Source organism: Rhinichthys klamathensis, unplaced genomic scaffold (genome assembly GCF_029890125.1).
Source record: "Rhinichthys klamathensis goyatoka isolate OS25496 unplaced genomic scaffold, OSU_Roscu_1.1 h1tg000103l_1, whole genome shotgun sequence".
Classification (NCBI taxonomy): Eukaryota; Metazoa; Chordata; class Actinopteri; order Cypriniformes; family Leuciscidae; genus Rhinichthys; species Rhinichthys klamathensis.
The window spans coordinates 3125107-3149694 of record NW_026606642.1 but is presented as its reverse complement, the minus strand read 5'-3'; the positions used below and the strand labels follow the sequence as shown (position 1 = coordinate 3149694).

Genomic DNA, 24588 nt, shown 5'->3' with positions numbered 1-24588 from the left:
AGATCCTCCCTTAGAGGGAGAGTAAATTCAATGTAAGACTGATCTAATCCAAACATGTATGAATAATTATTAATTACCAATTATTAATTAATTTATGCAAATTCCCCACGGATTAGATCCGCCCTGAATCCTTACAAGACGCAGATAGATACAGGGCCGGTTCTAGAACCAAATCACTGAGGGTGCTTCTGAAAATAGTGAGGGTGCTCAAAATAGGGCTGAGCGATACCTATTGTCTACGACAATATTGTAATTGCTGTTATGTTAAACGATATGCGTCTGCATGATCGAGTAGCCTATGTCCCTGTACGAGTTTTTGTCCTTTACATTTATATCATATGATATAGTTAAGAAATGTTACAGAGTGCTTTTTCCCCAAATATCAGCAGTATCGGTGGCGTCGGCGCCATCGGCCGTGGCACTTGCTGGGATTTATCGCCGGTGTTTGAATGGGTGTCATGTGGTGAGAGCGAGGTTGTAGGGTGGGGTTCGCTGCTGTCATTTCGTCTTGTTGTGATGTAGAGGTTTGAGCTTTCTTGAGCCAATTTCGTATGCCCATGATTAAAAATGGACAATTAATATTTTAAGGCTACCTAAAGGCAGCCCCGTGTCAGAAAGTCAGCTAACGAATTTCCTGAGCGGGACGCACACACGCAAGCAAAGTGGGCAATTAAAGAGACAGCTTCACCTATGCGTATCACGATCGCGAAAGGACACAACCAATCCAATGCATTAAACATGTTACATGAAAGCATAATGAAATAATTTCTGATTTGAAAAAATCGAGTTAATGGATTTATTTTGTGTATTATATGTAGGCTGCCTATGAGTGTGAAATCCATCTGTGTTTCTTTTGTCGGCAAAATCTCGTTTACATGTGTGCTAATACAAATTTAATCTGAGGGTGCTTTCACTTTTGTTTGAGGGTGCTTAGCACCCTCAAGCACCCCCGTAGAACCGGGCCTGGAAAGATATGGGCCAGAAGGCGCCTCCTAGCGGTCTAACCCTAATCCTACCCCAGACCTAAACCTACCCATATCTATCTGCGTCTCATATTGACGCTAAAGGGTGCCATGTGCGTTGGATGTAGACGAAATGGCAAAAGCGTCAGTATATGGCGCCCTAGGATGAGAATGCGTTGTTTAAATATATCCTCTATTCTTAGGGTTTGTTTAATGAGGTTTAAATATGTAAGGTATATTTAAGTGTCAATATGGAAGGCATCTTGTTTGTTCAATCATTTAATTTTCTTCTTTCTTTCTTTCTTTCACCTTTTTCCAGATTGATTTATTGAAGTGGTGAGCCATAATAATATTTTTTTTCTTTCTTTCTGTGTTGTTCTCTTGTTCGATTTTAGGTTTTAATGCTTGAAAATAAATAAACTCAACAACGACAAAAAAAGCATTAAAGCTCAACTACACTCGACTGTACCAGTTTTTGGGGTCAAGTTTTGACACGCCTAATGAAACAGGCAAGTGCCAGCAAATTCCCGTACTCCAATTACGTGACTTCTGAAAACATTAAGATCCTCGACGCCCTTGGTTTTAAATTGTGCTGCTGGATCCATGCTGGAGCCTCAGTGTCACCAGACTCAACTTATCATCAATATGAAGAGCCTTGTATTAATCTTTCTTTTCTCATTAGTTGTGAACGGTAAGTGTAACACTGCAATGCTTTGGTTCTATTTACTGGTGGAAACGTGTTTTAGAACCCCTAGTGTGTTTTTTCCACTTTCTTATTTTACACTAGACTACTATTCAAAGTTTTAATCAGAAATATTATTTTTTTTATGTTTTTTAAAATAATTATCTTCTGCTCACGAGGCTGTATTTATTTGTACCAAAATATAGCAAAAATTATTTTAAATGTAATTTGTTCCTGTGTTTAAAGCTGCATTTTCAGCATCATTACTCCAGTTTTCAGTGTCACATGATCTTTTAGATTATTTTAATATGCTGATTTGCTGCTCATGTAACATTTTATTATTATCAATGTTGAGAACAGTTTTTCGGGATTCTTTGATGAATAGAAAGATCAAAAGAACAGCATTTATCTGAGAGAGAGAAAGTTTTTTTTTACTAGAAATGTCTAGATTGGTAGTTTATGCCGTTACAAAAGCCAATTCATCTCATTTTTAGTGCAACTCATTTCTAGTGCATCTCATTTCTCTGAATCGTCTTCTAGACATTAATTGGAGTAAATCTGTCATATATATTGTTTAGCCGATGGGTGATTTTATTTCTGCTTTCATATTTTATGTGAAATTCAAAGGAAATAACTGTTTCTGTGTGTTCTGCAGATGTGTCTGGTGCTGAGACAGATGTTGTGGAGTCTGTATCGCTGATTGTGGGAGATTCTGTCACTCTACATACAGATGTTACTGAAATACAGAGAGATGGTGTAATTGAGTGGAGGTTTGGAGAATATCTCATTGCTAGAATCAGCAGTGAATCTAATAAGAACATAGTACTTGTTAACCCCAATAGAGAGAGACTGCTGCTGGACCATCAGACTGGAGATCTCAAGATAAGGAAAGTTAGAATCACAGACTTTGGACTTTATACACTTGAGATCAACAGCTACAGGGGGATGTCATCAAAGACATTCAATGTCAGTGGTGAGTACGTCAGGTATTTAGGTGAGGTTTGAGACTCAAGGTGAAAGTGTTTGCTCTCTGACAGAAATATTTCTGTTCATTAGGTGTGAATAATCTGGTGCCAGGTGGAGTGACACTCATGCCGGTGCTGGAGAGAAACTCTGTCATTCTACCGTCTGATCTTACTGAAATACAGAGAGATGATCAGATAACCTGGAAGTTTAATGGCACACTCATTGGTCAACTAAAATTTCAAACAGCTGAAATCTTTGCTGATGTTCTTGATGGGAGATTTGAAGACAGACTGCATCTGAACCAGCAGAATGGATCACTCATCATTACTAACATCAGACCCAACACCTCTGGACCTTATGTAGTCGACATCACCAAGAGCGGCAGCAGTTACACCACACACAAGACTTTCAGAGTTACTATCATTGGTGAGTCACTTTAATATTGAAATGCATTAAGGATCTCAGAGTCATTAACAAATCAATTAATAATCTAGATGTAAACGCACGTGCCAAGTTCTCAGAAATGTTTCTTACCATTTCTCAGTGCTTTCATGAGAGAATACCACACTTTTCTCTTTTTTAAATGTCTCGTGATGAGAACAGCCGTACCACCCTAAAATTTCACTTAATGCCTCAAAAAATATACAAATAAATGAATTAAAGAATGATCATCACAGAAGAGGCATATTCAAGTATCCATCAGTGCAGTCATCAGTGTTTGAATGTGATTATTATGAGTTTGAGTTTGTTTGAATCATAGATGCTTAATTAATTTTTTTCCATTGTTCAGACATATTATGTTATTTTAACACCAGATGCAATGTAATAAGATTCCAGGGATAAGCAGAGCTCATGTGCGTGCTTGCTGTCTCACACTTGCAACAAATTGGATAAGTGGACTACTAATGGCACACTTCATGAACTTTTGGTCTTGTAGACTTGGCTGCCACGTACGCGTGTCCACTAAGTCCATGAGACCAGAGGGTGTCCCATTTAGTCTTTTTAGGTTTCAGAAGGGTGGTCGCGAGTGTCCCCTTTGCGGTCGATATTCACCCTCGATGCGCACTTTTTCCAGGCGCGCACAGATACTGAAGCCCAATTGCATAGGCCAATGAAGATCAAGCGCACATGCGTTCCCTTACGATCTTGCACATCTCTTCACAAATCCCCTTCAGCGTTTCAATGAAGAAGAGGATGGCCCTGAAGGATTGCAATGTGTGGGGGCTTGATTCGCCTCCGGGATGGATACAAGGCTTGCATCTTGTGCCTGGGCCGGCTGTCAGCACTGTGAAGAGGTAACTGTTGGGATGCTGCGCACGAGGCTCTCTATTGTGCTGAACGCCACCGTTGAGCCATGGGGCAGGAACCAGTGGCAGCGATGCTCCGGGGGCTCTTTAAGCGATCTTAGACTGGCCCAACACCTGTGTTTTCCGCGATCAGTGGAGTCTCCGCTCCTCAGACGGAGACCATAAATTGTCAACACCGGCCATGGAACAAGTGACTAGTTCTCCAGGAAGAGGACGCTCCCCACAGCAATGTGAGTGAGACGACCGGTTAGCCCGCCGATACTGAGCTACTGAGGATCCTCTCAAAAGCATTGAATCAGCTAAGACTGGACTGGTCAGCTCTCAAGCAGCCATTAAAGAACTGCCTGGATTACTTGTTTCTGCAGTCTCCAGAGACAGGCACCCTTCTGTCCAGAGTTGCACGATTAGACCTCCCGGTCATGGTGCACCCCCCTTCTGTTGATGGAGCTGACCGCTGGGGCTTCTATCCCAAGCAGCCACCCATTGAGGTGCGGCCCACCTCTGCCCTTCGGCTATAAATATATTGTATACATATATATATGCAATCGACTCGCCTACAGTCCTCAGCAGTTTTCAGTATACATCTACTGTCGCAGCAGGGCTACCTCCTCCGCTCCAGCAGGAGCTCCGTCCAACTTATCCATTGGATAATTGGGAAATACTAGCTGAAAAGCATATTTAGTTCCACTGCTGCATCAGTGTCATCTCCTCTGCTCCTACAGGATCCTCGTTTCTCCTTTCAACATAAAACTACTGCTGCAGCAGCGCTACCTTCTCCAGAAGTTCAGTTTACCATATAACCCGACTTCACTGCCGAAGAAAGGTTATCTCTCCTGTTCCCGCAAGAGCTCACCTATGAGTGACCTTCCACAGCTGACTACCAGCGAGGCTCACCCTCTGATGCCACGACCATCAAACTCTCATCTGACGCAAGAAGCCCTTCTGATCCAATGACTAACCCCTCCTTACGATTGGCACACCTTCAGCTTCGCACTCTACAAGTTTTCTGGGGGTCATCAACATAATATTCTGGCTGCTGTCCCATGTTAGTTGTGACTTTTTGGGGGAGTACTCTGGGTTAGGGCCGAATACCGAGTGTAGCACCTCTAAACTGAATTAGAATGATAGCTATGTATCTATTACCTAGGCTCTGAGCAATAATTGACAAGACTCATTTTTCTTTTAAACAGAACAGCTGGCAGGTTTATTACACAATCACTGTGCAACACACTATTCACAGAATTATTTTATCTTACATTAGAAAATACCCCAAAATAAAGTAAAGCTCTTTCATTTAGTAAAAAAAAATTGAAAAACAAAAAAAATTGTCCTTGGGAAAATATAAAGTCAATCTACCCGGGTAGTAAACCAAAACACATTCAAGTTTCATTATCTGGAATCCATGGAATCTAATATACGAGGTCTGGATACGAAACAGTTCAATCACTCCGCAGAAAAAAATCCGGCACAGCCGGCCACACTGAGTCCAAACGTTCCTTCTGTAGAATATCACTCACTGGGACAGGCTCGCCATCGAAGTCGGTTCGGCAGAAAACACGGTGGAGAACAACAGAAAATGTCTCCAACAATGCAGTCCTCGGGTTACTAGTAAAATATTATCTTATCCACACAACTCCTGATTATAATTGATTAGATATCTTACTGTTTTTCTATGTATTTTCGCCACGTGAACTAGAGCTTTTTCTAATGCAACTTGATACAACGGCAAATCGCTACAGAAGAACATAAAAACAGTACTAGTACTCCCTCTTCTTCTTCTTCTTCTTCTTATTTGGGCTTATTGGTGATTCGCATTCTTAAAAAGAGCATCACCGCCATCTACTGTAAGTAATGGATCAGAGACATTATATCCCTCTTCCCAGAACAATCAGGACTTGTGCTTTCAATGTTGCGGTGTGTTCCTAGTGGGCCCTCTAATGGCATCATGTAATTTCGACACTCCACTAATTAACCCTATCGTGATAGCATATTCTATATGGGTTACACAAGCTCAGAGCCCTCTCCTCAGACAACACGTCAAATACTCATACCATTTATTCTATCTGACTTATTTGTAAGTGTAAATCATGAATGCTTCATCGCTGTGTCCTGTACTATCGTTGCACGTTTACATTGAATGCTTAATCAAATTTCAAAGAGTCTTACTGGATTCTGGATTAGTTACATGCCTCAAAATGGGCTTATTTGTGGTTGGCTGATGCTATTGATGTATTGTGTGATGTATTGCTCTTGAGCTTGATTGCTATTGAAATATTTGACTGTTTGACTATTTGCTACTGTTTTTGACTCTATTGTGACTTTTTCATTTCCAAGAAACGGATGAACTTTGTAAAAAGCATTATGCCAAATGTGTAAATGTTTTACTGTATGCTTAATCTCTGTCTGTGCACGTTCTCCTGTGTTTTACTGTATGTCGAGACAGATGGAGGGAACAGGCTGTCGGCGATGGAGGGAACTTCTGTCACTCTAGAATCTGGTGTTTCTAAAATACACAGAGATGATGTGATAATATGGAGGTGTGAATATGGAGACATAGCAAAAATGAGCTATGGGACCTTCGCTACATTTGATGGCATTGATGGGAGATTCAAAGGGAAACTGGAGCTGGACTACAAGACCGGATCTCTGACCATCAAGGACATCAGAACTAAACACACTGGACTTTATCATCTCGATATCATCGGCAACCGACGCACCATATTCAAGAGAATCAATCTTTCTCTCTATTGTGAGTATCTGAAGTCTTTTAATGTAGGCTAATAATAAAAACCATAATAAGATCAGCACTGTGAAAACAAGTTCTGAAATTGCTCTGAAATTAACTAAGGTTAATTAAGTAAACTATTAATATTATAGTGTAACTGACAACCAAAACAGAAAGGTGCAAACCAATCAGAAATGATGGTCAGATTGCTGATTGGCTGATCTCTTTATCATTACAGCAAGAGATTGGACTCCATTTGTTATAGCAGTAACTGGTGTTGCTGTTCTGCTTCTGGTCTTGGTTGGAGCTGCAGTTGTGATTTGCTGTCAAAACAGGGTCCCTCGTCAAACAAAAAATGGTAAGTATTACAAACAGCTGATATAACAAGTGAAGCATTTGATATTTAAGATTTTTTTTAAACGGGCATCAGGAGGAATCCCGAATATCAGGTAAGATACTGTTTGTGCTGTTGTTTGCAGTACATATAAACAAAATTGCTAACAAAATATGTTGTGTTTGCGCTGGCTTTGTTTTTGTTTTGTGGCTTTTTTATTGTCCATACTGATGCTGTCATCAGTGGTCGGCTTGTCAGTTTAAAAAAGACCGTAATGTCAAATGTAGCAGGAAACTTTTGGCAAATAACACCAGTCTTGTCATCCAAATCACTGCCTTGTTTACTTTGCAAATGTTAGTTTTGGACACATATTACTTTTTTGTGTGTGTTTTTAAGCAGCCTCTTATTTTGTTCTATTACCTGGATTATTTTTTAAACATCATGGAATTACGTTTAATAAAACCTTTTCAGTTCAAACAGTGAAAGATTATTTTCTGTATGTTGTTGATCGTATCTCATGATCTGATCTTATCTCTTGTATTTGTGTTTCAGTTAACCTTTCTGATGTAATATGAGAGTGATGGTTTGCATTTTTGCGTCGGGTTATCAGATATGTGCAATCACACTGGAGCTGATGTACTGGAATGGAGGTAAAAGATGAAGTTCAGCCAACAAATTATTTAGCAAGTCTCAGAAAGATTCATCAGGAGGAATCATCCTTACTATGAGCTTTTCAACTGGAATCATTTAATGAATTAAAACGCTGTTGTTCTGATGTCCACATTGATCAATGTTCAAGCACTGATGCTTTGCAGTTTTATTAGGTTTTTTTTTCACAATAGAATGTTACTGTACGATTTATATACATTATCAAAACATGGTTCTAGCAACATTAATGCAAATATAATGCAATCTGAGTCATTGTTTGCCATTTGCCATTTCTAAAATACTGTCAGATTCTCAGACTCCTCACAAGTTTTTATTTTTTAGCAACCAAGGAAAAGAGTGCTTTAAAGTCAGGATTTTGGAAGATCTTTGTATGTTCATGTGAATTCAGTGTCATAAAAACAAATTGTATTTCATCACAACATCTGTGAATTTGCTTGTTATGAAATGATGTATGAGTTTATTATAAATAATGTGTACTGAACTATCACTGAATCAATTAAGATCTTCACCTTTAACATTTCAGGCTTCTGATCTAAGGAATGATCAATAGCATGTGTGGCTTCAAGATAGCAAACGTACATATGTGTTACACTGTTTATCTCTTTTATATTTAGGGGCCAAGCACCGAAGGTTCTTATTAATCTTCTTCTTCTTCTGACTGGGAGTCTATGGCAGCCCATAGAACCGCTTGCGGGCAAGTTATGAAATTTGGCACACTGAAAAGTCACCATAGCAAATTTGGAGTCTCAAAACCAATTCCTCTAGCGCCACCAACTGTCCAAAGTTCAACAACTTTTGAACCATAATAACTCTTTTTTCCACTTATTCCTTAGCTCAAGACGATTCGATTGCACCCCAACTCCTCCTAGGCCGTTGCTTCCGATTTTCACAAAAATATAACGAGATCATCTCCAGACTATGATGCAAAAATTTACCAAAAATTTTTGATAAACCCAACCGTTATCGAATAACATGCAAATTAAATTTATGAAGAGCACCCCAAATTGTAGCCTCGTGAGACCATCCTGATCTCGCGAGCTTTCAAGGTTTCACTCGCAGATCAGTCTGGATACTTTCCGTTAAAGAAAGTTTGGGAGCAGTTCACCAAACGAACGTCCAATCAGCGTTGGCTTTGAGGCGGGTTGAGGTGTGACGCAACGAGAAGCGCGACAGTTCAGTCTAAAGAACATGTCGGCTTCAGCGGATGAAACTAGCATCAGCGTGGCTATCGAGCAAGTTTTATCGGAATTACAGAGTATTTCTTCACTGAAAGAAGAGCAAAACACTGCTCTGGAGGCTTTTCTCAGAGGAAAAGATACGCTCTGTTAGTACGTCATATGCTTCGTTGATCTGATTGGTTGATTTGGCACGTCTATCACCAACATAGGCCAATCAGCTAACCAGTATTTTCGCCCCTTACCAAAACTACTTCAACGGAAGGTTTCCAGATGAATATGCGGAGTCAGGTTACCCAAATTGGACATAAGGCTGTATATCCGCAACGCTTTATTGTATTCAGACCAAACTTGGTACATGTCATCACAAGCATGACCTGAGACTACATGCTGCGTTTCGGCACAGCGCCACCTACTGGTCCGGAGATACGAAAAATTGCTTTTTTTGCTTATAACTTCTGAACGGTTTGTCCAAAAATCATAAAAGTAGTCCCGTTGGATTCAGGGCGTCATGCCGAGTCAATTAGCTGTCGGACATTTTGAATGTGCTAAAATGCTGTATTTTGAATGTGCTAAAATGCTGTATTTTCTGAACACTTGAACGAATTGTCAGGAAACTTGGTATGGGTCATCACCACGATGCCCTGAAGGAGCCTGAGAAGTTTCGAAACAGCGCCACCTAGTGGTTACTTTTTATAACTTTGGGTGTGGTTGACTTATTCTCACGTGAGTCATCTCCTTAGACTCCCGAATCCTTGCCAAGTACAACAATATCAAACATGCTAGGTTTCGCCTTACGGTTTGTGTAGCGTTGTGATTTAGCGCTTAAAAAACATTTGCCAATATCTTCGAAACCGTTGGACCGATTGAGATGAAACCACCGTCACAAGTTTGGAAACATAGGTCATTGGCTATATGCTAATACCCAAATGTCAAAATATTAATAGTAAGTGGTAGTAAAATCCAATCAAAGTCAGGTGTCAGTTATTTTTTACGTGTTTTTTTCTTATAAATGTCTATAACTCCGAAGCAAATTGAGATATTTTCACCAAAATTAACACACAGATGTATGGGCTCACTCTGAGGACACATAAAAAAATGGTGGGATTGAGCCTTTTGGTGGCGCTATAATATAAAAAACATGAAATTCCCATTGACTTCAATACAGTACTGTGATATTAAATGCTATACTTTATGAGCGCGTTAGCGCATCGTTACGAACCTCAATAGAGTCATGAGTCATCAGCACCATGACTTGAAGGTACTATAAAAAAGTTATAACAAAATTTCCAAAAATGCTAATAACTTTTGAATAAATCTGCCTATTGTAATGCCACTGGTCTTGAGGTTTGTCATGGTCATCAGACTCTGACCACATCACATCAATTTTGTAACTACGCCACCTATTGGTCGAAAGTGATAATCTATTAAATCTGTTTTTAGTTAATGTATATGATTTTTCAGCCTTTTTGAATTTCTTGAATTTCTCCTTGCTGCAGTTGGTCTGACACTCCCAGCCATCTTGCCATGTCTTGTCGTCGTCTTTGCGCTTGGCCCCGGTAATGGCTGCTTGCAGATATATTGCTTTATATTTTTATGTTACTGTAAAATCTTATGTTGTTGTGCACCGCATTATCCTCACAGTTGACTTTGAGATAAAGGGAATGGGAAATGTATGCTTTCACTGTGATATAATAATACTTGTTGCATCTGGTCAAAATCTTTATATGTAAGGCAAGTTTGAGTTTTATTTTATTTTTTATATAAATACTATGAATACTTTGCATCTCCTTTTTCTGAAACAATGAAATGAACTTAAAAGTTCATCATATGTTCATGTGATAAATGTCAATAAAAATTATTTTTCCATAATGACTAGAATCTGACAGTTTGTCTCAAATTATTGAGATTGTAATCAGAAATAACTGACTGTAAGTCACAATAAGTGACTGAGTCTAATCAACTGTAATTTTAGTAATTATTAATATTAATATTATTACTGGATGGTGGCACTAATCTTGAACTGTTGAAGTCCTGGTTAGGACACTAGGTGGCGCACTAGTAGTAGATGCATTCTGCTTGTAGTATATTAATGGGAACTACCACTCATTGAGTGGACAAAGGACCTTGCTGAAAATTAACACTTGAACTCCCCCTCGTGCATTAACCCCCTTCCGAGACTCTCAGCTTCACGTATTTCCTAATGTCGGGTTCGTCTTCTCTTTATTCCAGAGCATTTTATGTTTTGTATTGATTATCTTTAACTGATTATGAAATATGATAAATTTACCTGACATAATAAATTCTTACATTTGATTATTCTAACTGACTTTGATATTATTTCATTAGAGTTAAAAGGAATAGTCAAACATTAACACACAGTAACACACACCCGCTGATCGGATGCCCCCATTGGGCCGACCAAGCCGGCAGTGGCGGTTCTAGACCATTTCAACTGGGGGGGGGCCAAGCTGGGGCCAGTTGTACTGTTAGAGGGGCCAGTTACATTTAGACCTTATTGTTGTCATATCATTTTCAGCATTAACAGGCAAAATACCATGTTTATAATCATTCAACAATGTATTTGCATTTCCATTATATTTTTCCATTTGCATTACACATTCAGTATTAGTCACAGGCCGTGTAATTGCATTTCCATTATATTTTTACATTTGCATTACATATTCAGTATCAGTCACATTAACTGTATTCTACGATTTTTGTGTTTGTTTGTTTTTTTTGGGGGGTTTTTTTGCAAAAAGATCAGCAAATTATCCTCTTACCTGGCCTTTCCTCTCAGGGCGAATGAGAGGATGCTTAATTGCTTTTTACCTGACATCTTAGAAAGACAGATGCAATGATTAATGCATCCATGGCCAGGATATAATTATAAAATATGACATGATTTTACAAGTGACCTATAACATCGACTATGCAATACACTTTAATTTAGTACTAATAAAATTATTAAGCCTATTTGGAGAGAGAGATGTTTATAATGTGACAATATGTCAGTCATCGAGTGATAACGAAAATATGAATAGGCCTAAACTACTTGTTCTGAGTTGGTGTTGTCAGTGAACAGGCTGTTTAACTGTTACAAACTCATGAACCACTGATGCTAATTATCTGGGGAAAATTCTCTAACAGCAGTCAAGTTGTCATTGTTTGTGTCAAACAAGTTGTGAATTTGTTGTAACATTGGCTTGCTCAAAGTGATGCTCGAGCTCCAGTGGTTTGTTTCCTCTGTGGGTGAACGAAACTTTTGGCAGAAACTAGCAGAATCACGTGAACAATTCCAGGAAACTGAATGTTTCTGGAATTCAGCAACTCATTATTTTTCTACTAATGATCTTCAGCGTATGTGGAGGAGCGGATCTGCTTTCAGAGGTTCTGATTGACATTTTTAATATTTCACCTTTCCAGGCAATAGTTCCATATTTGAACCCTCATCCTTCCCTTGCGGGTCAAAATGATCCAAAACCTAAATTTTATTTAAAGCTTATTTTATTGCGTTTTGATTATATTTTTAATGCAAATTTTTACTATATTTGAATTACTAGATAAATAATAAATATATAGTAGTTTAAGCTTATTCCTTAAATTCTTTAAACTTATGAAAAAAAATGAATGCACCTTTTAATTTAGCTCAAAATATCTTACATGCGATGATTAATGCATCCATGGCCAGGATATAATTATAAAATATGACATGATTTTAAAAGTGACCTATAACATCACCTATGCAATACACTTTAATTTAGTGCTAATAAAATTATGAAGCCTATTTGGAGAGAGAGATGTTTATAATGTGACAATATGTCAGTCATCGTGTGATAACGAAAATAGACTAGACTACTTGTTCTGAGCAGGTGTTGTCAGTGAACAGGCTGTAAAACTGTTGGCTAGTTACAGACTCATGAAACACTGATGCTAATTATCAAGAGTTGTTTCCCGAACTCTTGTGGAGGGAAAAAATATATAACATGTTTCATAAAGTTATTTCTCTTCATTATGCATTCAGATACACATGTAAACATTATGAAAAAAATGGTAAGGTTTTAGTATTTTTAGTTTGAATTTTGAGCATTTTAATGTGTTTATGTGTACTGAAGCATTCCTCGCATTCCATTCATTCCTATGGGGGTCAAATTGAGCCGCGAGGGAAGGATTTGTTACTTTTTTTAATTTAAACCCCAAAACTCCTCGATTCCATTCAATTTTGTGTGTGTGTATTCGTGATTCAAGTGTGACAAAGTCCTTGGGATCTTGGACCCCTCCGATGAACACTCAGAATATTTTCCGGGTCAAAATGTCCAGAAGGAAGGATGAGTTAAGTCTGCTACAATTATCCCTTTCCCAGCAAGTTCGTCAGCGTCATGCAGCCCTGACTCATTTGAAGAACAGAGATTCATATGTCAGACATGCGTCATGATGTCATCACTATAATTGTAAAAAGCTGTAATTTCCTAGTAGCTTGTTAGATTAGGAAATTTCTGAAAACTCCTACTTGTACCACACGACTGCTGTAACACCTGACCTCTGCAGATTCATTTAGGGATTTATGTTTCAGAAATGCATAATTCAAAGTCTGAGGACGTGAACAGCTCTGATCTCGAGACTACGGTAATTATGCCATGACATGAATTATGCCGTGCCATGACAGGAATTCATATGCCATGAATGCGAGGAATGCTTCAATTATAAGAAAAGTCTCCCATGGATTACTGCTGAAATTTTTAATATGATGAAAGAACGTGATCTTGCAAAAAAAAAGGCTAATAATTCTAAATTAAGTACTGATAAACACCGTTTTGCAATGTTGAGAAATAAAGTTACATCTCAGTTAAGAAAGTCAAGGGCTGATTTTTTTCTGACTATTATAAACAATGCAGGGGGCAATTCAAAATTGATTTGGGATCAATTAAATAAATTGCTGGGGCAGGAACATAAAGACAAAAAACCTGTTGATCTTATGTTAAATGGGAAAAGTATTTCTGATCCAATCGTGGTTGCTACAGCTTTTAACAACTATTTTGTAGACTCTGTGGCATCTATTGCACAGGGTTTCTCACACATAGATATTAGTAAATGCCCTATCTTGTCGTCAGAGCACAGCCTTGTGTTTTCCAGCGCTACTGAAAGTAATATAGAATCTTTAATCAGTTCACTTAATATTTCTAAAGTGAAAGATGTCTTTGGTATGGATAATACAATGTTGAAAGAATTAGGTTCGTCATTGATTATCCCGATCACAAAAATTATAAATCAATCGATCTCTGTGGGGGAATTCCCAAATGCTTGGAAATTAGCTATTGTTTCCCCTTTATTTAAATCAGGAGACAGACAAATTATTTCCAACTATAGACCTATTAGCATTCTGCCAGTAATATCTAAGGTTTTAGAAAAATGGGTGTCTCAACAGATTAGGGATCACTTGAATAACTCGGTATGTTCCCTTCATCCATTACAATTTGGATTTAGGTCAAATTACTCCACTGAGACAGCGAACTGTTTTTTTGTCGAAAATATTAAATCATTGCTTGATAGGCACAAGTTTTTGGAGCTATTTTTTTAGATCTTAGGAAAGCCTTTGAAACTGTTAATCACAATATTTTACTGTCTAAACTATCACATTTTAATTTTTCAAATAATGCTCTTAAGTGGGTAGAATCTTATCTTTCTCAACGATCTCAAACTGTACGTATTGGCAGCTTTCAATCTGAACCTCTTCAGTTGTCCACTGGAGTGCCCCAAGGGTCTATATTGGGCCCCCTTTTGTTTTACATGTATATTAACGACTTGCCACGTGCGTGCCCAGAAGTGAGAGTTCAAATGTATGCAGACGACACTGTTTTATACATACATGGAACATCAAAAGCAGCTGTGGCAGCCAAACTTACAAATGCTATGGTTAAAATTAATGAATGGTTAAACCACAGTAGCCTTCAGTTAAATCTCTCCAAAACCGTGGGTATGTTTTTTAGTAAAACCACCAACTCTGCAGTTGATCCGGACATATTTATTACCGGTGAAAAAATTGAAATTGTTTCAGAATTTAAATATCTTGGTATTATCATTGACTCCAAACTTAAGTTTAATTCTCACATTTCAAAAACTGTCAAGAAAATAAAATACAATTTATCTAATTTTCGATATATCAGGAATTCAATGTCTACCCAAGCTGCCAAAATGTTTATGCACTCTATGATATTCTCACATTTGAATTATTGTCTCACTACTTGGTCTCAGGCTAACCACTCCACCTTGCTACCAATACAGACTTTATATAAACAAACGCTAAAATGTTTTGATAAGAAACCACGTCATTTTCATCATTGTAAAATTTGATCTAAATATAAATTGTTGAGTTGGGAAAACTTTGTTAAGTTTTCAAATGGCTGTTTAGCTTATAAAATTCTTAATGGCCTGGCCCCACCACCTCTTAGTGAGTTTCTGAGTTTAAGATCGGATAACAGTCGTCTCACTAGAGGTTCACTTAGAAGGGACTGTGTTATTAATTTCAGGAAAACCGCTTTTAGCCAGTCTGCCTTCTCCATTAAAGCCTCAAAAGAATGGAATGAGATCCCAACATTAGTTAGAGAATTAAATAGTTATAATGAATTTCGTTCTACTTTTAAAACTTGGCTTTTTAGGATGCAAATATGTCAACATTGAAATTTTTTTGGGTTTTGGAAATTGTATGGTTTGCTGTATTTTGTTATGTTTTAATTAAATTGTTGTATTACATTGTATTTTTAGGTTGCCTATTGTACATCTGGCCTAGGACTGCAGATGAAAACTAGCCTTTTGGCTAACTCTGGCATATTTTGACTTGTCATGTTAATATGCATTGTCCTTGTAATAATAAAAAAAAAAAAAAAAAAAAAAAAAAACATGAACGCAGAGTTTAGCTCCAACCCTGATTAAACACACCTGAACCATCTTATCAAGGTCTGGAGGATTACTAGAAACATCCAGGCAGGAGTTTTGGGGCTGGTCAGAGCTACACTATACAGGACAGTGGCCCTCCAGGAGCGAAGTTTGACACGTGATCTAAATCAGGGGTCAAGGTTTGACTGGTTTATATGGTCTGTTCACCCTTGCTTATACTGTAGATGTTGTAACTACACCATTATGTGGGCGGAATTACCTTTTACACACTGACTCAGCCATTCATAGTTTCAAAGTCACCGACTTAAAACATCTTAAAAGAGACTCCAAGGGAGTTGTAATATTTAAAGTGATCCACAAACAACCGATTATCTCGACAAAGTGGGAACTGCTCCATTTCAGGAGCGTATACTCTCTTAGGTTCTGGAAGAAGCTGTTCTCTGTCAAATGTACAGCACACAGATAAACGTTGGGTTTATAATGTTCAGTAACAGTGTTTAAAATAAATTTGAACCACTCTAAGTTTGTCTGCAAGGTCAAACAAACGGGTTTTGGAAACAGGGCGGACAAAACGACGTCTCTTTGACATGGGGACAACACAGTCTTCTCCGGGAAAAATGCATTGTAGTCCAGCCCTTTTTTATTCTCAAACAGCAAAATTACATACTAATTAAAATTGAAAAAGAATAATAGGATCCCTTTAAGAATCGGCTGCAGTCGTATTTGGACATGGGCGTGGCTTTTGACGTCACACTTGGATGTGGGTCGGGTCATGTTTAACGGCTCTGGGTCGGGCTGGATGTCGTATTTGGACATGGGCGTGGCTTCTGACGTCACACTTGGATGTGGGTCGGGTCATATTTAACGGCTCTGGGTCGGGCTGGATGTCATATTTGGACATGGGCGTGGCTTCTGACGTCACACTTGGATGTGGGTCGGGTCATATTTAACGGCTCTGGGTCGGGTTGGATGTCGTATTTGGACATGGGCGTGGCTTGTCATCAGTTGCTTCTCACTGAGATTTTTTTAAAAATGTATTATTATTTTGCATTTAATAGAACTGCCAAAGCAATCATAGCAACGTTTTCAACAGTGCTATTACTGCCAGTAATTATTAAAAAAATTTGAAATACAGCTTTTGGCCCCCTGCTGTCTAGGATGCTAACAATTTGGGTGAAATATAGTGGTTTTTTTTTATTAATTTCAGTGTCATTTGATAACCTGGAATTAAAAACAACAGGAGAAATTCCTTACTATTTAGCCAACATATATGTTGTTTGTTTTTTATCAGATGGCAAATGAAATAATTTTAAAGACACAAAGAGGCTATATGTAATATTTTGCAATAATCTTAACAGCTGTTCTTCAATATAATTATATAAAAAAATAATGTTGACATTTATTTATATAAACATGCTTTTTTGTGTGTGTTGACTTAAAACATTTTAAAAAAAATAAAAATTCCAGTCAGAATTGTATCAACTTATTTAGCCTGAATATAAACATTTGAAAATATTTTAGGGCGAATTACCAAGTGTATTTGTCACATTAAATGAAATGGTTAGTCCATTTAATTCTGCATATAAACATTTGGATGTTTTCCTGTATATATTCACTAATATTACTGTGTTTTCAGACCTCTTACTCCCCACTCAAAATTGAACTAAATCTCAATACCCTATATATTGTTTTAACAAAGATGTGTTTTAGCATTTATAGGCTACAATGTTTAAGATTTAGATTTCTCTGAAGATTTACTCCACAGCGTTCGAATAACATTTACCTGGAAATATAATGTATATATTATTATCAACTGAAAATGTTTCTAAACGGAGGAACATTTTCTATCTGATGTCATTCTTGCAGAAGAATGTAAGTTTTTTCTTTATCCCTCCTCACTGAACACCAAACCACACAAAAATAGCCAAAAAGTAGGTTTAGTAAATGAATAGTGGTAAATTCAACAACATGATGCTTATAAAGCATTCAAAGTACACTACACTCGACTGTACCGGTTTTTGGTGTCAAGTTTAAACACGCCTAATGAAACACTCAACTGCCGACATAATCCTTTTTATGTCCTTCACGTGACTTTCTGAAAACAATTATGATCCTCGATGCGCTCCGTTGTAAATTGCGCTGCTGGATCCATGCTGGAGCCTCGTGTCCCCAGACTAATCTTATCACCAGTATGAAGAGCCTTGAAATAATCTTTCTTTTCTCATTCGTTGTGAACGGTAAGTGTTGTGTTTTTGCTTACTTTTGATTTTTAATAGAGTATTTTTTTGGCAACGCTCCAATGTGTTTAGTTTAAGTTGCAAGTGGAAACGTGTTTTAGGAAGCTTAAAGGCTTCTAAAGGAGGTTTTTTTTCTTCCCTTTTTTAATTCTATACACTACCATTTAAAAGTTTTAGATCATTTAGATTTATTTTTATGGTTTAAACGAATTCTCTTCTGCTCACCAAGGCTGCATTTATTTTGTACCAAAAAAAGCAGCAATAGTGTGTACTGTAGATTTTGTTTTTTAGAACATTGTATCAATGTTAAAAACAAAAGTTTTTTTTTTCAAGATTCTTTTGATCAATAGAAAGTTCAAAGAACAACATTAATGTGAAATAGAAAGCTTTTGTAACATTATAAATGTATTTACTGTCAGTTTTGATCAATTTAATGATTTCTTACTGAATAATTTCTATCAAAAAATTTAGAATAGTAGTTTATGATGTTACAAAAGCTATTTCCTCTCATTTCCAGTGCATCTCATTTCTCTGAATTGTCTTTGAGACATTAATTGGAGTAAATCTGTCGTAAATATTGTTTTTATTAAATAAACGTAAATATTTCTGCTTTCATATTTAATGTGAAATTCAACGTAAATAACTGTTTCTGTGTGTTCTGCAGATGTGTCTGGTGCTGCTGAGACAGATGTTGTGGAGTCTGTATCGGTGATTGTCGGAGATTCTGTCACTCTACATACCGATGTTACTGAAAAACCTGATGGTGCGATTGTGTGGAGCTTTGGAGATGCCGTTATTGCTGAAATCAGTAGTGAGTCCAATGAGAACAAGGTATATGTTAATGATAAATTCAATGACACAGTGAAGCTAGACAATCAGACTGGAGATCTCAAGATCAGGAAAGTTAGAATCACAGACTTTGGACTTTATACATTTGAGATCAACGGCGACAGAGGGATATCAAACAAGACATTCAATGTCAGTGGTGAGTACGTCAGGTATTTAGGTGAGGTTTGAGACTCAAGGTGAAAGTGTTTGCTCTCTGACAGAAATATTCCTGTTCATTAGGTGTGAATAATCTGGTGCCAGGTGGAGTGACAATCGTGCCGGTACTGGAGAGAGACTCTGTCATTCTACCGTCTGATCTTACTGAAATACAGAGAGATGATCAGATAACCTGGAAGTTTAATGACACACTCATTGGTCAAGTAAAAAATCAAACAGCTGAAATCTTTGCTAATGTTCTTGATGGGAGATTTGAAGACAGACTGCATCTGAACCAGCAGAATGGATCACTCATCATTATTAACATCAGACCCAACACCGCTGGACCTTATGTAGTCGACATCACCAAGAGCGGCAGCAGTTACACCACACACAAGACTTTCAGAGTTACTATCATTGGTGAGTCATTTTAATATTGAAATGCTTGAATCAATACTTCATTCCAGGGTCATTAACAAATTCCAAAATCTAAATGTAAACGCACTTGCCAAGTTCTCAGAAATGTTTTATACCATTTTTCAGTGCTTTCAGGAGAGAAAACCACACTTTTTTCTTTATTAAATGTGACTCTTGATCTGAGAACAGCCGTATCACCCTAAAATTTCACTTAATGCTTTAAAAAATATAAAAATAAATGAATCATCACAGAAGAGGCATATTCAAGTCTAAGTATTCATTAGTGCAGTCATCAGGGTTTGAATGTGATTATTATGAGTTTGAGTTTGTTTGAATCATGATGCTTAATTTCTTTTTTCCACTGTTCAGACAAATTGTGTTTTTTTAAACACCAGATGCAATGTGATAAGATTCCAGTGATAAGCATTTTTTTTCCTGTCCACCATACGTGACAACATTAATCACAAATCACAGCCAATCAGAAGAGCTCATGGGCAAGCTTACTGTCTCAAACTTGCAACAACACACCTACATAATCAAATAAATGAAAATGAAACTATTTTGATATCATTCAAGAAAAATACTTCAGGGCTGGTACAATAGCTGTCATGGTACACACTTGTTTGTTCAGGGTTTGAACATTCTCGTTTCCTTTATCATTCAATATGATATGAGGTGAATTATCCATTGCCGCTTATATTACAGATATAAAAGCCCTGCAAAAATGTCAGCCACAGTTTTGCAGAAGTAAAAATCATTCAATAAATTCAATAAAACAGGGACATAATTGCCTCAGATTCTTTCTCCTTCAAGCTATTGGAATTTGACTCTCACCATAGATTTATGCTCTCAAAAGGACAACACTCTCTTCACCAATCCATTCCAGTGGAGAAGAGGATGGCCCCTGAAGAAATGCAACATGTGCGGGGTCACGATTCGGCTCCCGAATGGATACGAGGCTTGCAGCTTGTGCCTGGACCACGACGAGATGGCGTTTGACAGGCACAGCTGTCAGCATTGTGAAGTGGTAACTGTTGGGATGCTGCTCACGAGGCTCTCTATCGTGATGAACGCTGTCTCTGCTGCTCCTTCGCTTCCTCCTCCCGCCGTCATTGAGCCATGGGACGGGAACCAGCGGGAGCCACGCTCAGGAGGCTCATTAAGCGATCTCAGGCTGGCCCAACACCCGCATTTGTTGCGATCAGTGGAGTTTCCGCTCTCTTGCGCTGAGGACACTCTTCACCCCTCCAACGGAGGCCGCAAATTGATCTCATTTGGCGCCTCGGACTATGACATGACGTCAAAAACTGCCTCGAAAAAAGACTCCAGGAATAGGACGCTTACCACAGCAAAGTGAGTGAGCCGAACGGTTAGCCTGCCAATGCTGATTTACTGAGGATCCTCACAAAAGCAGTGGATGAGCTAAGACTGGACTGGTCAGCTCTCAAGCAGCCATCAAAGAACTGCCTGGATTAGTGGTTTCTGCAGTCTCCAGAGAAAGGTATCCTTCATTCCAGAGGTGCACGATGAAACCTCCTGTCATGATGCACCCTCCATTTGGCATGGGCCGCTACTCTCATCTGTTTATGGAGCTGACCGCTGGGCCTATGCCAAGCAGCCGCCCGCCGAGGAAGCCTTCGCGGCCCACCTCTGTCCTTCAGCTAGAGGCTGGAAGTCCAAGGCATTGTTTCCTTCCAAGCCATGAGACAAACAAAACAGAGAAGGCCTTCTTTGAGACAGGAAAATTCTCTTCTTCACCCAATGGCAGTATCGCATGTGTAGCAGGCCAAGCTACTGAAGAATATGGATGAGGAGGGCCCAAACCCAGAGACATTCAAGGAGATACATACGGTGATGGACTTAGCTCTCCAGAATACTAAGAGGACAGTCTAAGCCATGGGTCGCAACATGGGCCGCTTGGTGGTGTTAAACCACCATCTATGGCTCAACTTCATTGAGATGAAGGACTTTAGAGTAGACAATTCTGCCTAACAACTCCTGCCTGTTTGTTTTTCCCTAACACGCTGTACCCTGGCAGGGGATGCACTGTAGAGCCGCTGGCCCAGAAAGGGCAAATATGTGTTTTGTCCTGTCAGAGCCTAGTTATTTTTTGCTAAACAATATCTAGGAAGGTCTCGGGAGACATTGCTTTTAGTTGCGCCAAAATGGCCCAATCATCTGTGGTTTCTGGAGCTGATACAGCTCCAGTAAAAGTAACTCTTAATGCTTCAACTTTGTGGGAACAGTTTGGGTATGACCCCTTCCTGTCCTAACATGACTGTGCACCAGTGCACAAAGCAAGGTCAATAAAGACATGGATGAGTGCGTTTGGTGTGGAGGAACGTAAATGGCCTGCATAGAGTCCTGACCTCAACCCGATAGAATGCCTTTGGGATGAATTAGAGCGGAGAATGCGAGCCAGGCCTTCTCCTCCAACATTAGTGCCTGGCCTCACAAATGTGCTTTGTTGTGGAAATTTTAATCTTACATTGATCAGTAGTGAAGATTACTAGGTAGTCTGAGCCATGTGTTTCTATTGAACCCAGTCAATGAGTAAAAAATATACGTGTACGTGCTTGTGCGTGACGTTTCAGGAACATATGGGACAGGACAACTGACCTTAGGGACGGTCAGTTTTGGCCAGTTTATTTCAGTACCAGTTTGTGTCCTTAAGTAGAAACTAAACAGCAGTGGGGACCTTATCTGAGTGGGTCAAAGGTACAGCTGGTGAGGAGGAACCTTGAAAAGAGTATAAAGGCTGTCTCATCTCTTCCTGTTGCGTGTCACTCTCATGCACAGCGTAACTTCTGTGTGTCAGACTGAACCTATTCTTGCAAGAATAAATACTTCTCTTTTTATTAATTTGACTCTGAGTGTCTCTTACGCAGTGATTATGTTTAACAGAATTTTTGCCACAACAGCTTTAAGAAGAATGGTAAAAAATTCCCCAAAACACACTCCTAAACCTTGTGGAAAGCCTTCCCAGAAGAGTTTAAGCTGTTATAGCTGCAAAGGGTGGGCCAACTCCATATTAAACCCTGTGGATTAAGAATTGGTTGTCATTAAATTTCATAAAGGCAGACGTCCCAAAACTTTTGACAATAAAGTGTATGTGGCTGCTATCACATCGTTTCATGCCCAAGTAAACCAATGCTCTGTTGGGAGGCATAAGTAAGTGACAGATTGATTTGAAGGGAGCGAGGCAGCTAAACCATCCTCACCCTTCTATGATGCCTGTCTGGGATTTGGCATTAGTTCTAAAGGCACTTTCTAAACCAACATTTGAGCCGCTTCGATCTACTCCGTTGTGAGTGATCTCATTTAAGACATTAACCCCGCTTGTCTGGAGTTTGGACAGGATGATTGTGTTTTAGGCTGCCATTTACCCCAAAGGAGTTAGTTATGGTTTACAGATGCCACTTATGCTTCGCCGTTGTGTCCTGTACACTCGCTTCAGGTTTACATTGAATGCTCAATTGAATTTCAGAGAGACTGTCTCACTGGATTGTGGATTAGTTACATGCCTCAATATGGGCTTATTTGCGGTTGGCTGATGCCGAGGATGTATTGTGTGATGTATTACTCTTGAGCTTGATTGCTATTGGAATATTTGAGCCTGTCTTTGACATGCGGCTGTTTTCCGAGAAATGGATGATCTTTGTAAAAAGGCATATACCTTATGTGTAAATGTTTTACTGTATGCTTAATCTCTGTCTGAGAACGTTCTCCTGTGTTTTACTATGTCGAGACAGATGAAGGGAACAGGCTGTCGGTGATGGAGGGAACTTCTGTCACTCTAGAATCTGGTGTTTCTAAAATACACAGAGATGATGTGATACTATGGAGGTGTGAATATGGAGACTCTGTGATAGCAAAAATGAGCTATGGGATCTTCGCTACATTTGATGGCGCTGATGGGAGATTCAGAGGCAAACTGGAGCTGGACTACAAGACCGGATCTCTGACCATCAGGAACACCAGAACTAAACACACTGGACTTTATCATCTCGATATCACCGGCAACCGGAGCACCATATTCAGGAGATTCAATCTTTTTGTCTGTTGTGAGTATCTGAAGTCTTTTAATGTAACAACAACAACCATATTTAGATTAGCATGTTCTCAAATTACCTGAGGTTAATTGAGCAATCTATTAATATTATAGTATTACTGACAACCAAAACAGACAGGTGCAAATGTCAGTGAGAAATGACGGTCAGATTGCTGATTGGCTGATCTCTTTATCATTACAGCACAAGATTGGTCTCCATTTGTTATAGCAGTAATTGGTGTTGCTGTTCTGCTTCTGGTTGTGTTTATTGTGACTTGCTGTCGAAACAAGGTCTCTCGTAAAACAAAATTTGGTAAGTATTACAAAAGGCTTATAACAAGTGAAACATTGAGATTTACTGTGCAAAAGACACTTTAAAGACATAAACATGTTTTTATCAGGAAAAACATTTTAAATCTGTTTAATGTTTTTAAAACAGACAACTGGAGGAATCCAGAACATCAGGTAAGATCCTGTTTGCACTATTATTTGCAGCATATATAATAAAATTGGTAACAAAAGGTATTTGACTTTTTTATTGTCAGAACTGGTGCCGTCATCTGTTGTCAGCTTAAAAAAGAAATGTCAAATGTAACAAGAAACTTTTGGGATAAATTATACCAGTCTTGCCATCCAAATCACTGTCTTATTTACTTTTACTTTTGTCTTATTTACTTTTTTTAAGAAGCCTCATTTTGTTTTATTGGCTGGATTAATAGTTAAACATCATGATTTATTGTAGTTCAAACAGTGAAACATTTCTGCGTGTTGCTGATCGTATCTCATGCTTATCTCTTGTATTTGTGTTTCAGTTGATTTCCACCTTCATTCCAGTAAATCAGCTCCAGTGCGATTGCACAAATCTGATAAAGCCACGCAAAAATGCAAACCGTCAATCTCATATTACATCAGAGACGATTTCAGAGACAAGGTGGAAATCAAATTCAGCCAAAAAATATTCAGAAAGCCTCGGGCAGCTTAATCAGAAACACTGATCTCAAACATTTTGTACAAGTGTTTCTGGTTGTTGTGTGTTTTTTTTTTTTTATATATATGGAGTTAAACGCAGGGCAGCAGGCGGCAGTTTCGCTGGATCTTATATTCCTCCCCTGATATAAAGGAAAACATCCACAGCCTCTTTGAGTGAATTGCCCTCAACATTCTCTCTCCTATTCAGTTACAATG

The 24588-nt window shown here is 38.5% G+C and overlaps 1 protein-coding gene across 1 annotated transcript; it reads left to right on the top strand.

The window, feature by feature from the left end:
• The first annotated feature begins 354 nt into the window (after window positions 1-354).
• Window positions 355-23487, top strand: LOC130087003 (uncharacterized). Its single transcript, XM_056253205.1, has 7 exons — window positions 355-463; window positions 2300-2617; window positions 2701-3036; window positions 6361-6666; window positions 18616-18936; window positions 19020-19355; window positions 23105-23487. The coding sequence occupies exons 1-7, from the start codon at window positions 355-357 to the stop codon at window positions 23485-23487; spliced, it is 2109 nt and encodes a 702-aa protein (XP_056109180.1).
• The last annotated feature ends 1101 nt before the right edge of the window (window positions 23488-24588 follow it).